The sequence below is a fragment of the Malaclemys terrapin genome, chromosome 13 (genome assembly GCF_027887155.1).
Source record: "Malaclemys terrapin pileata isolate rMalTer1 chromosome 13, rMalTer1.hap1, whole genome shotgun sequence".
In the NCBI taxonomy this organism is placed as follows: Eukaryota; Metazoa; Chordata; order Testudines; family Emydidae; genus Malaclemys; species Malaclemys terrapin.
Genome location: NC_071517.1, coordinates 42,116,512 through 42,134,583, shown reverse-complemented (window position 1 = coordinate 42,134,583; position 18,072 = coordinate 42,116,512). Strand labels below are relative to the sequence as shown.

General features: G+C 48.6%; 1 protein-coding gene across 1 annotated transcript in view; it reads left to right on the top strand.

Annotated features, from left to right (window-relative positions):
* LOC128847389 (zinc finger protein 850-like) overlaps nt 1-18,072 on the top strand; it is a 48,902-nt gene that overhangs the window by 19,490 nt on the left and 11,340 nt on the right. The window contains exons 8-10 of the mRNA XM_054046781.1: nt 379-505; nt 5,572-5,685; nt 6,012-7,786. Of these exons, the coding sequence (XP_053902756.1) occupies nt 379-505; nt 5,572-5,685; nt 6,012-7,786 (2,016 nt within the window). The remainder of the gene's footprint in view (nt 1-378; nt 506-5,571; nt 5,686-6,011; nt 7,787-18,072) is intronic.

Genomic DNA, 18,072 nt, shown 5'->3' with positions numbered 1-18,072 from the left:
GCTTGGAACATTTTCCAGACTCCCAGTGCTGAAGCCTGAACCCACTGGCCAGAGGCTGCTGTGAAATACGCAGGGAAGCTGTTGGGATTCCTGTCCCTGTCCCCAGCTCAGAGCTTGGCTTCCCATATCAGCCTGTGGCTGGCAGGTGTGTGGTAAATAAGAAGACCCTGCCCTGCTCCATCTGCTGGGAGGGGGACGGACAAGGAGCTCTCACCTTCTCCCCACCCCCTGAAGCCACGTGGCTGCTGCAGGGTGGGGGAGGGATTCTGCTTCTCTGGTCCTCCCAGAGCTGCTTTTTTTCCCCCCTTCCTTTCCCTGTAACTAGCAGGATTGTGGCTGGGGCAGCAGGTGCTGAGTTGGGGATTCTTGTTCTTTCAGATGCTGGTGACCTTCGAGGAGGTGGCTGTGTATTTCACCCAGGGGCAGGGGGCTCTGCTGGACCCCGCTCAGAGAGCCCTCTACAGGGACGTAATGCAGGAGAATTACGAGACAGTTACCTCGTTGGGTAAGCGATTCCCGTCCCCTCAATTATTAGAAAGTGTAGGGCCTGCATTTCTGACTCTGGTTACATCAGTGTTTTCCCCAGGAATTGAAATTAGGGGGAGTGTTCGGATTTACAGGGGGTGAGGAGTCCAGGGCCAATGAGGGGTGAGACTATGAGAGTGAAGGTGGGCTGTGGCACCATAGTTAAAACTGAACAATGTTTCATGACCATTTTATTAGGTTTAACTCGTGTTTTACAATCATCACAAATTAAAGTTGGCTACTCAAGCCTTCTGTGAAGCACTGTATCTACATCCTTCTTGGTTTCTTGTTATAATTTTGCACAACTCCGTTAATGAACTTCTTGAATGCAATGTGTTCATCTTTGGTGGCTTCTCGTGTGTCCGGTACTTCCATTCTTTCAGTTGATATGCTCATTAGTTCATTCACATGATCAGGCAGAAGGCGACGTCTTTCAGAACACAAAATTCTATTCAGTGATGAAAAAGAACGTTCAGCCGTAGCTATTGTGACTGGGAGTAGCAAGAGATGAATTCCTCCTTCTTTCATCCCAGGAAACATAGCACAAAGATCGGGTCGAGCCACTAGTGATGATAAAAAAGAAGTTGAAGTCAAATCTTTATTCATTTGTTGTATGATATTCCACTCTGTGTTCAAATTCTCTATTCTGTCCTGAGCACGTACCAGCCCCATTGCTGGTAGTGCCTCACTCCACTCATCTGTCGGTGTTTTATAGCAGTGGTCTCCAAACGTTTTTGATCGTGCACCCCTATCAGTAAAAAAACGTTGAGCATGCACCCCCTGCCGCGCCGGCTCTACCATTTTTGCCGAAGCGCAAAACAAAACAAAAAAGCTGCTCGGACGAAGGTCCTCCGGCCGCGCACCCCCAAGGATCCTCTTGCGCGCCCCACTTTGGAGACCATTGTTTTATAGGACAGGGATCTGGAAAAGCTACGTAGAATCTAGAAGTCGCTGTTGTAGACTTTTAAGAATTAAGTCTGTTTTCTTTTCCAGTTGTCTTAACAAACACTTCTTGTCCTCTTCACTTAAGGATTCAATATAAATGCCTTCATTAGTCAACTTCTGGACTGAAGTCTTTGCTTCTTCCAGTACTTTTTCAATGGATCGCTCTCGGATTGATCCACATATAGCTTCTATTGGTGGACAAAGATCTACTACTGTTGTAGCAGATGCCTGGATGGCATTGTGTAATGACCCAAGTGGTTTCAACAGTAGACTTACAAGAGAGCGAATGGCAATAGTCTTCTCTGAACGTAGTAGCAAAAGTAATCCACCAGCCTCACTACGTAGATCCATCCCAGCTTGGTAGATACTTTCCAAAGCCAGTAATAACGGCTGGAGTAATTTTAAGACAACAGCCAAGGAGAAAGCCAGCGGGTTTTCCCAGGTTGGACTAATTTGAACTTCAGTCCCAGTGTATCTTCTATATTTTCCAAGATATTCAGTCTTTTTGGACTCTTGCTGAAAAAAGGATATAATGAAGACGTTACATTTATAGCTTTTTAAATGTCTTTTGAAGAGTCTGCAGCTCGTACTAGTGCTAGTTGGAGTAGATGGCCTCTGCAGTGTGTATAGGAGAGATTAGGGTTACACTTTTCTCTGAGCAAAGCTTGTACTCCACCATGTCTTCCAGAGAAGTTTGCAGCACCATCAAATGCACAAGCAGCCATCTGTTTGGGGTCCAGTTGACAAGCATTTAACTCTTCTAAGATGTGGGTTGTCACAGATGCAGCCGATGTGTCTTCTATAACTTGAACATCTAGAAATGCATCTACTGGCCTACCACTGACATCAAGATAATGTTCACAATGACTTAATATTTGATGCCCATTTGCATCGGTGCATTCATCAGCCATGTATGCAACTTTTTTGAATGTGGTGAGAGAGTTCTTCACTTTTTCAACTGTTGAGTCTTTCACTGTTGCACCTCATGCGTCTAGCTAGTCAGTTGTGGGAAGGGAGAGGGGGATGTGGGGCATTCTGGGTCCTGTTCCAATGCCCCGTGATGCATCGCTTCGCATCCCAGCAATCCCTGTGCTTCCATCCACATTTGTCACCATCTTTCAATGTTTTTTGTACTGCGTGCTCTGTCTTCCCTTTCGGTCTGTGGGAATGGATCCTGAAGCGCTGAGGAATATGCTGATGGGTCTCACCAGCACGTCACGTTTGGCAGTCAAGTTACTCCTTAAGCTACAAACTGACAGTGAGGAGTCCGACGATGATGTCAACTCGTGTAACGGATATGACACAAGATTGCTTGTGGCATTCACGGACATGCTCAGCACCGTGGAACGCCACTTTTGGGCTCGGGAAACAAGCACTGAGTGGTGGGATCACATCGTCATGGAAGTCTGGGATGACGAGCAGTGGCTGCAGAACTTTCGGATGAGAAAAGCTACTTTCATGGGACTGTGTGAGGAGCTCACCCCCACCCTGCGGCGCAAGGACACGAGATTGAGAGCTGCCCTGACAGGGGAGAAGCGGATGGCTATTGCAATCTGGAAGCTGGCAACTCCAGACAGCTACCGATTGGTCGCTAACCAGTTTGGAGTGGGAAAGTCAACTGTTGGAATCATGTTGATGCAAGTTTGCAGGGCCATTAATCGCATCCTGCTCAGAAGAACCATGACTCTGGGTAACATGCATGACATTGTGGCTAGCTTTGCACAAATGGGTTTCCCTAATTGCAGAGGGGCGATAGATGGGACGCATTTTCCAATTCTGGCACCAGCCCACCTAGCCTCCTAGTACGTTAATCGGAAGGGGTATTTCTCTATGGTTCTCCAGGCGCTTGTGGATAACCGTGGGTGTTTCATTGACATTAACACAGGCTGGCCCGGAAAGGTGCATGATGCACGCATCTTTCGAAACGCTGGCCTGTTAAGGAAGCTGCAAACTGGGACTTTTTTCCCAGAGCGGACGACCACCGTAGGGGAAGTCAAAATGCCCATTGTGATCCTTGGAGACCGCGCTTACCCTTTAATGCTGTGGCTCATGAAACCCTACACAGGGAACCTTGACAGCAGCAAGGAATGGTTCAACAACAGGTTGAGTTGGTGCAGAATGACTGTGCAGTGTGCTTTTGGCCGTTTAAAGGGCCGCTGGCGCTCTCTGTATGGGAAGCTGGATCTGGCCGATGACAACATCCCTGCAGTTATATCCGCGTGCTGTCCCCTCCATAACATTTGTGAAGGGAAGGGTGAAAGATTCACTCGGGCATGGACCTCGGAAGTTCAATACCTGCAGGCGCAATTTGCACAGCCAGAGAGCAGGGCTATTAGAGGGGCCCAACGTGGGGCTGCAAGGATTAAGGATGCCTTGAGGGAGCAATTTGAGGCTGAAAGCCGCCAGTAACGTTTGGTGCCCTGCACGGGGGTGAAGTGCAGTGGTTCCAATGTTAGTAGGAATCTGTGCTTGCTACACTGACTTGCAATGCCTGCTGCTTTCCTGGGCTAAGGTATCTTTTACTCAATGCAATAATAAAGCATGTTTTCAAAGCCAAAAAATCCAGTTATTTAAAAGAAAATTCATGTATTGAAAAGAAACACAACTGCTTGGGAAATAGGGCAAGGGGTTGGGGTGGGGAACGGTTCAATCACAGATTTGCGTATGTCCTGTTATCATACTCAGCCTTCCTGTCTGGAGTGCTGTGCAATGAGGGCTGCACTTCAGGCTGGCTAAAATGCCTGGTGATGGGGGTTGAGTGCAGTGGGTAAGGGTTGTAGTTTGCAAGGCTGGGTGGTGAAGATACAGGTGTTGGAGGCAGCTGGTGGCGATAAGAACCCGGATGTTGGAGAAAGTGGGTTGGAGGTGACATGGGGGCACAAGGGAAAGAGTTTTGGGACAAGGACTGCGGGGGGGGGGGGGCGGGGAGCGCAGTAGTGCTAAATACAGCACAGGCTAAGTACAGTTCTACTGCCCTGTTCTCATACAATAACATAACAACATTTCATTACAAATCACTTGAATGCACAGGGGGTAACCCAACCCCAGCCAAAATCTATCACTTGGGCAACACAGATCTGTTTGCTGGGTACCTAGGTAGATTAGGTGTGAATGGAAATCCAATCTGGTCCTGAAACCTTTCCCCCCAGCCCCCAGCCCCTCACTATCTGTCAGGGAGAGCTCATTTAAACTTTGCTTACAAATCATCATTTGAAATTATTCGGTTGGCCAACATCACCGAAATGAATGCACCGACATTGTCATCAAAAACAGCCGCCGTATAAGGAAGCTAGTCTATGTTCATACTTTTCAAATCAATTATACTTTTCAGATACATGTGTTTTATCATACACTGTATATGCTTTTAAAGTGTGTATTAATGTTTCAATTTCAAGTCAGTTTTCCAAACAATCACTACATTGGCAACACTGCATGTAACCAGTTCACAAAACTGGGGGAGAAAGGGGCTGTTGGGGAAATCCCAGGGAAGTGTACCCTCCCTTCCCCCCCCCCCCCCCCCGAGGTAGATGGGGTGGGGGAATCCCTGGGTTACGTTCTTCCCTGGTCAGTTAGATTGGAGAAGAATTTGTCCCATAATCCACAGTTGCAGTGTGAGAGAGACTTGCATCTATGTACCCTCTCCAATCGGATCGCAGTGTCAAAAGCTAATGGACGTGCTAAACCATTCCCACCCACCCCCACCGTTCAGTGGAGCAGAAGTCATGCATTGTTCTGTTTGTGTTATTTCTCATTCACACACAGCATCTCTGTTCACCTCCCTCCTTGGGACTAGCTCCAGCCATGGGGAGGGCTCTGGGCTCTGCAGGTTTAGAAATAGGCAGGGGTTTAACTCTAGAGCTGTGTGTTTGTCAGCAAGGCCCCCAGAGTGCACAGACCCTGCAAACTCCTATTGAGGGCGTAACAATTCCCCTCACCTTCCCAAATGTCTGCCTCTTCCAAGGGGGCTCAGTGACTCTGTTCCCGTCCTCTTGGAGTCCACATTCCTCCAGCACAGCACCGGGACATGGAATGTCCTTTGTGACAGACACTCTCTTAATCCTCCATGCACCCTGATCTGGTCTGATTTCACCCCCTGCACAGGATTCCCCATTCCCAAACCTGAGCTGATCTCCCGCCTGGAACAAGGGGAAGAGCCGTGGGTACCTGATCTCCAGGCCTGTGAGGAAAGAGAGATCCCGAGAGGCACCCGTACAGGTGAGGACTGACACAAAAACCATTTGGTGAATGAAGGAAAAGGTTGAGAATCCCAAAACTGTGGTGTGAGCAAGGGCCCTCAGTTCTTCCTCATCTCAGCCAGGGCAGGGCTGTCGTCAGCAGATATCGCTTACGGCTTTCCAGGCATCCTGTTAGCTGCCGGAGATTCCTTCCCAACTTTCCTTCCCTGTGAGTGTTTGGGTGGGATGTGGAGGCAAAATCCAGTTGGTGATTCTTCACAAATTTAGTGTGTTCGTTTTCCTTCTGTGCTATTCCTCTTTCTCCCCAGCACAATGACTCTCATGTCTGGATTGTCTCTCTCCCAGCAGGTGCTGAGAGAGTGAGTGAGAACAAGGAGGGGAATCATCATGAGGATGTTCCTGGGGAAGTGGATAAATCTATTATATGTGGGGGAGGACACAAGGATCCCACAGCCCAGCAGACAAATCTCAATGAAGAGAAACTCTATCAGTGCTTCGAAAGTGAGAAAGGATTCATTCTGAGATCACACCTTGTGACACATCAGAGAATCCACACAGGAGAGAAACCACATAAGTGCTTGAACTGTGGGAAAAGTTTCACACGGAGATCAGGCCTTGTTACACATCAGAGAGGCCACACAGGAGAGAGATCCCATAAGTGCTTGGCGTGTGGGAAAAGTTTCAGATACAGATCAGTTCTTGATTCACATCAGAGAATCCACACAGGAGAGAAACCCTATAAGTGCTTAGACTGTGGGAAAAGTTTCATACAGAGATCCACTCTTGTTTCACATCAGACAATCCATACAGGAGAGAGACCCCATAAATGCCTGAACTGTGGGAAAAGTTTCAAACGGAGATCAGGCCTTGTTAAACATCAGGCAATCCACACTGGAGAGAGACCCCATAAGTGCTTAGACTGTGGAAAAAGTTTCAGATACAGATCAGTTCTTGATTCACATCAGAGAATCCACACAGGAGAGAAACCCTATAAGTGCTTAGACTGTGGGAAAAGTTTCATACAGAGATCCACTCTTGTTTCACATCAGACAATCCATACAGGAGAGAAATCCCATAAATGCTTGAACTGTGGGAAAAGTTTCAAACGGAGATCAGGCCTTGTTAAACATGAGGCAATCCACACAGGAGAGAGACCTCATAAGTGCTTAGACTGTGGGAAAAGTTTCAGACACAGATCATTCCTTACTAGGCATCAGAGAATCCACACAGGAGGGAGACCCCATAAGTGCTTGGACTGTGGGAAAAGTTTTATAGAGCAATCAGACCTCATTAAACATGGGAGAAACCACACGGGAGAGAAACCCCATAAGTGCTTGGACTGTGGGAAAAGTTTCATAGAGAGATCTGCTCTTCTTTCACATCAGACAATCCATACAGGAGAGAGACCTTATAAATGCCTCAACTGCGGGAATGGTTTCCGTTGGAAGTCAGTCCTTATAATACATCAGAGAATCCACACAGGAGAGAAACCCCATAAGTGCTTAGACTGTGGGAAAAGTTTCACACAGAAATCAGTCCTTGTTAAACATGGGAGAATCCACACGGGAGAGAAATCCCATAAGTGCTTGGACTGTGGGAAAAGTTTCATAGAGAGATCTGCTCTTGTTTCACATCAGACAATCCATACAGGAGAGAGACCCCATAAGTGCTTGAACTGTGGGAAAAGTTTCCGTTGGAAGTCAGTCCTTATAACACATCAGGCAATCCATACAGGAGAAAGACCCCATAAGTGCTTGGACTGTGGGAAAAGTTTCAGGTGGCAGTCAGGCCTTATTAAACATCAGAGAATCCATACAGGAGAGAGACCCCATAAGTGCTTGGACTGTGGAAAAAGTTTCAGGTGGCAGTCAGACCTTGTTATACATCAGAGAATCCATACAGGAGAGAGACCCCATAAGTGCTTGGACTGTGGGAAAAGTTTCAGGTGGCAGTCAGGCCTTGTTATACATCAGAGAATCCATACAGGAGAGAGACCCCATAAGTGCTTGGACTGTGGGGAAAGTTTCAGGTGGCAGTCAGGCCTTGTTAAACATCAGAGAATCCATACAGGAGAGAGACCCCATAAGTGCTTGGACTATGGGAAGTTTCCCACAGAGATTACACCTCATTAAACATGGGAGACTCCACACAGTATCTAAACTTCTGTTACCCATGGCCAGAAAGGGGGAAGCAACTTGCAGGCTAATTGATCCAGATTCAACCTTTAGAGACATGCTTCATAAGTGTGTAAATGGTATTTAGGGCCATTCCATGTTCTACAGGCTTCAGCTTTGAAATGTAAACTTGTATTCCTAAAGAATTGGAGGAAGTCGTCTTTGTTTACCTATATCTTGTTAGAGGTTAACAATGTAACCAAACGGTTCCTCTCTAGGGCTGTATTCTCTTAATTTGGAGATCAAACAGAAATATTAACATTTAGATAAAACTTGGGTGTAATAATGTCATTGTCTGCATGTCTCTTTAAAGTTTGTGGGAAACAGTCTATGAACTCCTTACTGGATAATCACCTTATGTTAATCCATGTCGTTAATTGCCGGTGATGTTTAGGAAATACAAGGTTACTTCAAAAGCCTATTGTTCACCGAGAGGCTGCAAAAATCTGTATTAAAAACTCTTGGGACCTGATCCTTTTCTCTCAGATCTTCTTACGCTTTATTCGGGGGGAGTTTGAGTCGTAAGATTGAGATCTCCAGTCTCCTCTGGACTGCTCTGATATCGAACATTTGGACATTAGACTAGAACCTGATTAAATGATTCTAAAAAGGACTCCTCAATTCAATTCTAAAGCACTGTCTCTGCGGTGAAACTGACCTAAGCACTCTATTAATGTCTGTATGTATAATGATCTTTTAACCAATACTCTCTCTCTTTTCTGCTTTTAATAAATTTGACTTTAGTTAATAAGAATTGGCTGTAAGCGTGTATTTGGGTAAGAACCGAAGTATTCATTAAGTTCTTGGGTAATGTATCCAATCCTTTGGGATTGGTAGAACTTTTTAGATGATGAACAAGATTTTCAGTAATCCTCATTATATTTAATGGGGCTGTCTGGGAGGGAGCCCAAGGCTGGGTTGCTTTAAGGCAGGCAGTGTGTGGGCCAAATCTGACAGCCAGATGCTTCTGAATGGAGCCCTGAAATTTTTTTATTTATCTATTATCATCATTACTGTTGGGTTTTTTATTATAATTTTCTCTGGAGTGTGGACCTTGTCTATACCTTGACAAAGAAATTTTGACCTTGACCAAAATAGACTTGACTACCTGTGCTTTAATAGAACTGTGTTTTGGCTTCTGGGTAACCAGTAAGATGGGCATAGAAGGTGTTTTGTTGCTGGCTTGGTGAATCTAACTATTGGAATATCCACCAGCTTGGGGGATTGTCTGCCCCGTTCTTTGCAGTTTGTCCTAACTGATCAAGGTCAGCGCTGGGTTCTGGGGAGGACACTGGGCGTTGAATGGTTGGGGCTGGTGGAGCTGGGAAGCAGGGGGAGCTGGGTGCTGGGGTATTGAGTGTTTGGGGATAATGGGATCAGAGGCGAGGGAGAGCACAGGGGTAGAGACGTGCTGCCTCTCCTCACTCACCCCCTTGGCCCCTTCTCTCTGTCCCCTCTGCATTCAGACAGCGCCACTGAGAGGGACTGATAACCACAGGACCCTTTGTGGGAGGCCTGGAGATCCCACCTTTGCCTTCGAGCATCTGTCTATGCTAAGAGGTGTGGTCGGGATTAGCCAGCGCATCTCTGTGACCTCTGCCAGGTTTCCTAGCGTAAACTGTCCCTGAGCGTCTACGTGTAAGGCTAAAATTATGTCATCGGGGCGGTGAGTTATATGAGCCTTTGGTGCCCGGGCTCCAGCAATATTCGGGGCCCGGGGCCCGGCTCCACCAATGTTTGGGGCCAGGTCTCTGCCCTGGCCCCACCTGCCGTCCCCCCCCCCCCCCCGAGTGTCCCTCGGCCCCCACTTGCTGCCCCCACGTGCCTCCCCTGGGCTTGGAGGGTCCCTGCCTCTCCCCTGCAGCTCCATGTTGACTCTGCGTTGCTGGGCTGGCTCCCGGCATCAACTGCCACCGCAGGGTCCTAGTGCCCCCTAACCACCAGCGGCAGGGCAGGCTGCCCTGCCCCTGCCCTTCTGCCTCGGACCCTTCTGTTTTCTGGCGGGACCCTTCACCAGCACAGAGGCCCCCGCTGCCCACAGTCACCGCTCCTGCCCCACGCTGGGCAAGGGGCAGCCCCATCCCCCACCCCCAGTGGGACTACGGTGAGGGGCAGCGGCAGGGGAGGAGGCCACACGTGATGGCAGCCCCCCCCCCCGACACCCACCACAGGGGAGGCGAGGGGGCTTCCTGGACCTGAGGGGCCCTAGGAACACGTGCAGTGACAGTGGTGTGAGGTGAGTGTGCTGCAGGGGGGAAGATGGGGGTCCTTCCCCTGGAGCTCACTGCTGCCAGGGGCAGAGGGCTGGGGGGAGTCATCCTCTCTGGCCCCAGCCCTGGGGCAGACTGCCTGCACCCCAAACTCATCCTCAGCCCTGCCCCACCCCAGAGTCCACACCCCCAGCCAGAGCCCTCATCCCCCCCACACTCCAACCCTCTGCCCTAGCCCTGAGCCCCTCCCACGCCCCAAACCCCTCATCCCCAGCCCCAGACAGAGCCCTCATCCCCCCACACTCCTACCCTCTGCCCCAGACCTGAGCCCCCTCCTGCATCATGAACCCCTCATCCCCAACCCCACCCTGCACCCATCACCCCACAGCCCTCACCCCTGCACCCCCTCCCTTCACACCCCTCCCATCCCCAAACTCTGTCCCAGAGCCTGCATCCCCACCCCCTTCCCACATACCCTCTCCTGCCCCCAAACTCCCTCCCAGAGCCTGCACCCCTCACCCCCTCCTGCACCCCCACCCCTTGCCCCAGCCCAGAGCCTGCACCCAAACTCTGTCCCAGAGCCTGCACCCCCACCCACTGCCCCAGCACAGAGCCTCCTCCTGCACCCAAACTCCATCCCAGAGCCTGCAACCCAGACCCCCTCCCCCATCCAAACTCCCTCCCAGAGCCCAACCTCTCACCCCTTCTGCACCCAAACTCCATCCCAGAGCCTGCACCTTGCACCCCTCCTGCACCCCAATCCCCTGCCCCAGCCCAGGGCCTGCACCCCAGACCTCCTCCCCCCACCCAAACTCCCTCCCAGAGCCTTAGTCAGATGAGGGGTGGAGTTTGGGGGGGGTGGGTTCTGGGCACCACCAAAATTTCTACAAACCTGCCACCCGTTTGTCATGGATATCGTTAGTAAAAGTCATGGACAAGTCACAGGCTCAGTGATCTAGGGGGCAGCTCTCAGCCACCACGAGGTGTGTGGGGACCCCACTGCTCCGAGCCAAAATGGGCTGAAGTCACGGAGGTCTCTGGAAGTCACAGCTTCCGTGACTTCTGTAACAAAATTGTAGCCTTACTTATGTGTTCTGACCCCCTCCCAATTAGCAGAGTGATTGTTAGTCCCTAAATTCCCCCTTTGGGGCCAGATTGTCTCATTCCCAGATAGTCTCAGATTACTCCAGGCCCTGCTAAAAAGCATTTACTGTTTGTCCATTTTCTCCCTTATGGAGCAGAATTAACCAGATGCTAAAAAAATGGGGAGCAGGGACAGTAGCCGGTGGTGTTTTAGCTTCTGTGCTATTTGAGGATGATAGGGGTGAGTCTAAGGGATTCCCTCCTTCCCCCATCCCTCCACCCTCGACACAGCAGCCTCTGTCCCAGCAACGGAGAGTTTTAACCTTCTCCTCATTCTACCCCTCCGTCTCTCAAGGTGTCACTTACCACCGTGTCCCTGGCTCTCTGTGCTTAGGAATCACAGTTTTGATGTCTATGATCCTAAGTCAGACTCTGGAGGGCTGGAGAAGAAAGTGTCACAGACCTGGGAGTGGGTGGGGAAATCCCAATGAACCTCAAAGCAGAATTTGACATTTTAGATCAATGGAGGGAGGGATTGCTCAGTGGTTTGCTCATTGCCTTCTTAAACACAGGGTTGTGAGTTCAGTCCTTTTTAGGGAGCTGGGGCAGTACATGGTCCTGCTGTGAAGGCAGGGGACTGGACTCAACTCAACTCAATTGACCTTTCAAGGTCCTTTCCAGTTCTATGAGATAGGTATATCTCATAGCCCTGTTTCCATCTATTGGTAAAATTGCTTCCCAGCCTTTTCTAGGCGTAGTGCAGATCATTTGTAGACAGGGAGGATTTTTGTGTGTGTGTAGTATCAGAGGGGTAGCCGTGTTAGTCTGGATCTGTAAAAAGCAACAGAGTCCTGGGTGTATAGTCTTTCTTTCTCTTTTCGTATAATGATGCTAAAACCTTTGCAACTAATACAACCAAATAATGAGGCAAAAAGTGAAGCTGGTTTTGCCACTGGATAAATGGATAACTTTATTTTCTGGATTTTGAATCTTGAAGGATTCTCTGAGAACATGAAAGTGTCTTATCGTCCACCCTAGATTGTGGGTTTTTCCCTCTTGGTGACGGCCGTTTGGTCACATGAATTGTATTAGTTGAGTTTGACAGGATGTAACTCAGATTTATTGAGGACTTCCCGAGACAAATGATCATTTGCCAGAATCGTCTTTTTTTAGATTTTATTTTATTTTAATCTTTATCTAACCCTTTGTCGTGAGATTTTTGTGTGTGGTTTGAACAATGACAGTGATCAGTATCTCTCAGTACAAATGCTGATGGTGCAAACTAGATCGACTCCGAGAGGCAGAGACTGAAACTGGGAATGAAGTTACTGCCTGATCCCTGCAGTGATGTGAGATACCGTTGGGAGGGGGTGACGGTCGGGGGTGGGGGGAGAATGAAAATGCTGAGTTTGCTCCTCAGAGCCAGACGGCTGAGAACTGTGAACTCGCTGCATCAGAGCCAGAGCGCGACGAGACTTGGCCTGTGAGTGTCGTGGGACGCTGCCCCTGAACTCTAAAGGACCCCAAACAAGGACAAGGGGAGCAGACAGTGTTTCCATATTGCTGAGATGCCGAGGTTGGGCGCAGGCAAGAAGGGAGCCGGGGATGTCAACACACCTGGGCAGCCTTGAAGCCAGGCCGACCTCCATCACTGAGGCCAGAGGGAGATGAGGAACCCGACAGCCCAGCTCGTCTCCGCCTGCCTCTCACCACAGTGTCCTGTGTTGGGATGACAGAGACTATCTTTGCCCCACTCACCCCACACTGCATCCCTCTTGTGACTAACCCCCTGTTCCCCATGTTCACCACTTGTGTATGGTTCTGATATATCGTGTACAATATAGGCCTGCAAAAAGCAACAGAGGGTCCTGTGGCACCTTTAAGACTAACAGAAGTATTGGGAGCATAAACTTTCATGGGTGAATGCCCACTTCATCAGACGCAAGTAATGGAAATTTCCAGAGGCAGGTATAAATCAGTATGGAGATAACGAGGTTAGTTCAGTCAGGGAGGGTGAGGTGCTCTGCTAACAGTTGAGGTGTGAACACCAAGGGAGGAGAAACTGCTTCTGTAGTTGGATAGCCATTCACAGGCTTTGTTTAATCCTGATCTGATGGTGTCAAATTTGCAAATGAAGTGGAGCTCAGCAGTTTCTCTTTGGAGTCTGGTCCTGAAGTTTTTTTGCTGTAAGATGGCTACCTTTACATCTGCTATTGTGTGGCCAGGGAGGTTGAAGTGTTCTCCTACAGGTTTTTGTGTACCACCATTCCTGATATCTGACTTGTGTCCATTTATCCTCTTGCGTAGTGACTGTCCAGTTTGGCCAATGTACATAGCAGAGGGGCATTGCTGGCACATGATGGCATATATAACATTGGTGGACGTGCAGGTGAATGAGCCGGTGATGTTGTAGCTGATCTGGTTAGGTCCTGTGATGGTGTTGCTGGTGTAGATATGTGGGCAGAGTTGGCATCGTGGTTTGTTGCATGGATTGGTTCCTGAGTTAGAGTTGTTATGGTGCGGTGCGTGGTTGCCCGGTGAGGGATCATTGGAAAACTCATGATCTGCCATTGAAATGGGTGTGACACCAGTGCATGTAGAATGGTGAGATTTTACTGTATGTTTGTTACTAGGGTGACCATATCCCAGGTGCCCCCAAAACTGGGGGGGATGGGGAGCTATGGGTCAGAGGGGTTGTGGTGGGGGTATTCATAAGGTGAGGGCAGTGTCAATCACTGTCACAGTGGCAAGGCGCTGGCACAAGCCCACAACGCAGTGACAGCTGTCAGTCAGCGCCTATCTGTGGGACCCCCCTCCTCAGGGCTGGGGTCTGGGTGGGCGGGATCCGGCAGCAATCAATCAGCTGCAGGTATGCAGGGGAATGGACCAATCAGCTGTGGGTGCAGGGGAAGAACCCAATTGGGTAGATGACCAATCAGGGGCTGTTTCTGAGCTACAGTGTGTCTGCTCTGCAAAACCCCTGGACATTTGCTGTTATGGGAAAATCTCTTGGACAGAGAGAGCAGGCTAAAGAAAGAGGCTTTGTCTGGTAAATCCCAGACATATGGGAACCCTGTTTGTTACTGAAAGATGCCATAGTTCTGGGGAACACCCACAGACTAGTTCCTCAGAGATGACAAAGGACTGGCCCTCAGTGTTAGAAAACTCTTATCTGGCCCTCCACCAATAGGAAGAAAGGGGTAAACAAAGACATTTACAATTCATCTGAAGGACGGTTTGGAGCTCACGTATACCATGGAGTTGCCTGACTCCATGACCCAGCAAAGACCTTTCCAGTATAAAGGGTCAGAGTATAAGAAGGGGGGGGGGGAAGGCCTCTGGCCATCTCCTGTCCCCCATCTCTACTGCGGGCAGCAAGATCACTTGAAAGACAATAGGAGCATCACTGAGCTGGGGAGAGTGGTCCTAGCTGGAAGGCTTTCCCGTGAGCATGGCCCGCTGAAAGCTTTTAGGTAAGAGAAATCCTTTTACTTGTAAGGGTACGTCAACATGCCAAACCTAAGTTGACCTGTCTATATTAGGTTGACTTACAGCAGAGGTGGGCAAACTTTTTGACCCGAGGGCCACATCTGGGTGGGGAAATTGCATGCAGGGCCATGAATGTAGGGCTGGGGCAGGGGGTTGGGGGTGTGGGAGGGAGTGCGGGGTGTGGGTGCAGGAAGGGGCTCAAGGCAGGGGGTTGGGGTGCAGGTCAGATGCAGGGTACAGGAGGGGTGGAGTGCGGGAGGGGGCTCAAGGCAGGGGGTTGGGGTGCAGGAGGGGTGCAGTGTGTGGGAGAGGGCTCAGTGCAGGAGGGGTGCAGCAGGGGGATCAAGGCAGCGGTTTGGGGTACAGGGTGCAGAAGGGGTTTGGAGTGTGGGCTCTGGCCCGGCGCCGCTTACCTTGAGTGGCTCCAGGATGGCAGCAGCGAGGCTAAGGCAGGCTTCCTGCCTGCCCTGGCTCCATGCCGCGCTGCTCCCAGAAGCGGTAGGTGTAGTGCAGGATACTGCTCCGCGTAGGAATGTGCTAGTAGTAGCACTTATTGATACATATAGATTGTAAGAAACTGCTATTGTATTAAACTGCTACCTGATGTAGCAAATGTCTACAAATAGCAGTTTCTTGCACTATAGTGTATGTGAAACTGCTATGTGTAGAAATGTGCTATCTGTAGCAGTTAGTGATGCGTATAGTGTGAGAAACAGCTTTTGTAAAAAGATGCTACTTTATTTGTACATGCTTGAAAACTGTTATCGTATTTCAATCTTCCCTCATACGTCATGTTTTCTAGACCTTAAATTTTCACAAACTTTATAAGTGTACTCTATGCCATTATCTCAATCATTAAGATTTTGAATAGAAACTTATCCAGGACTGATCCCTGGAGAACCCCACTCGTTATGGCCATCCATAGTTTGTTTATGAGAAGATCACGGGAGACAGTATCAAAAGCCTTACTAAAGGCAACATATACCACATCTACCACTTGTAGGGTTGTTACCCTGTCAAAGAAAGCTGTCAGGTTGGTTTTACATGTAAGACTGCTTGAAATACCTTTTTTAGCAAAGTTGGACCTCTCGCTGCTGTGGGTAGTGAATTCTTACCATTAGCAATTCCTGAGAGCTGCGAAGGGCCGTACCTGTTAGCCTTGTGGTGTTCTGAACAATTATTAGCTGTTATGCTGACAGAAAGGGAGCTGGATTGGATACGAGCTAACGATATGACAGTCTTAACTCCTCTGCTGACAAAACATGAAAATAACCTTTTCCTTACGTATGTTTCTGGATGGTACACAGCTGTGGCCAGCTCCATTAGGGCCCAGCTGGCCGTGATAAGAGGGCTGTGGGCCAGAAGCTGGAGAAGTCGCGCACTAGCCCTGTAGTGAGTGGGAAGGGAAGTAAGGTATCTGAAGTGGAGCAGTGCTGGGGAAGGGCAAAGGGAGCTGGGGAGCTCCAGCCTTTTAAGCCCTCAGGCTTCAGGCCTTGGTGAAGGCCTATGAAAAGGTACTAGGGCTGCAGAGGGGCAGCCCGGGGATAGTCAAAGGCAGCAGGTCCTAACCACTTGCCAATGATGAGTGGCCATTACAACACAGTCTGCCCCAGTGAGCGGGGGCTAGATGATGACTGGCAGTAGCCACTGAGGCAAGATGGGACTAGAGGGTTGGGGGTTCCCCTGGGAGGGGAAACCCAGAATAAGGGGTTACTGCGGGGGCAGCACCCCAAGATAAAGGGCAACAGGGTCTGGCAGGGACACGGGTGCCAGCAGCAGGCGAGACACTGGCCAGTAGGAGGTGCTCTGTACACTGGAGAGCTAATTCCCTAGACGACCAGCAGGAGGCGCTGTGCTGTTGAGTCATGACCTCGCTACAGCGCCATTGGATTAGAGGAGCTTTTGTGGCAAGAGCCACCAGTAGAGCAATGTATGTGTAATATAACTATCTTAAAAACTCCCACCTTAACCTATTACTTCCCAACTCATGAGGATAAAAGAACTGCCACACTGGATACCAGTAATAGTCTAAACTTTAACTTGTCTTTGTGGGTCAATTGGACAAGTCTGTAGAAACTAATGAAGAAAAATAACCAAATTATCCAACTGACTGAAATCACACAGGCCCAGGTTCAGACACGCAGTTTGGCTATTTTACATCAGGGATCTGAAATATAAAGAGTATCTGCACAAGCAGAACAAATGATAACACACCATTGGTATGATCATTCTTAAAGGATGGGCCCCCTCTTGGTCTTCAACTTTAAAAATTGTTACACCCAATTATTCTTTTCTTTATTCTGATAAGTTTAATGTTAATTGTAATGTGTGGCATGTTCTGTTGGATGCTGAAACCACCAGCTCAGATGGTTTCAAAAATATTATATAGCCTTGAGACAATTACATAAAGTGTGACCCATTCAATACCTCTGGATTGAAGGGTCATTTGCGAGTCAATGTAGAGCTGAAGAATGAAATTGTTTCTTTTCTTTAATTACTATTATTAATATGACTTTATTTTGTATCAAATGAACAAACCAAACTTCACTGTTCTAACATTGTAACTCCGCTTTGCCTCCCAACATTCTAAATGGTTCATTACACTTGTTTTAATAAGATTCCATATTGTAACTAAAACCCCATTTTAAAATGCTTACTCCATTTTGCAAAACCCCGCTGTAACCTCATTAACTTAGGTCAGATGGGTGAATGAGGTATGCCTGGATAATGGAATCAACCTCCAGCCGCAGCCTGCTCTGATAAAGTGAAGTGCAAACACCAACGGCTGAAGATGCAGACAACAGCCCTGACAAAGTCAGAACAGTCCACCCCCCAAAAAGAACAAAGGTACAATTGAAGCAAGATCAAAGACAGGTCTTAGTTGCACGTTTATTATTCAAGAAATCTTAATTGACACTTTTGCTGTAGGACAGGATGCTTAGTCGCCATTCTTAGAATACCCATTAGACACACACTTGATGATAAACACACTTTTGGAGAAGAGAGAACCAAGCCACCATTCCTATATTTTCAGGACTGTTTAAAAGACCTTTTGCAAGTGGAATTTCATGGCTATTGCATTGAAAACCTTTTCAGTATTTAAAAAGAAATATTAGTCCCTTTCCACTGCATAGTAGATCATACAGTTTATTAATAATAAAAAAAAAATTGAATGCACATGTAACCCTTCTGCCTGTCTGAGTTGGCAGCAACAAGGGCCGGGTTCAGTATCTAGGGGTTCTGTTTCAATAACACAATGCAAAACTGGCTCGAGCCCCCACCCAGTGACCTGGGACAATTACATACCACCCCCAGGCGCCTCTAAGAGGCAATACTTCCCCTCTTGCAAGCATGGAGTCTGAGTGTAGCAAAAGCCTTTTAATAAAGGAGGGAAACAATGTGGCATTATGTTGGGGAAACACCACAATCAGGATTCCTAACACAAACCAT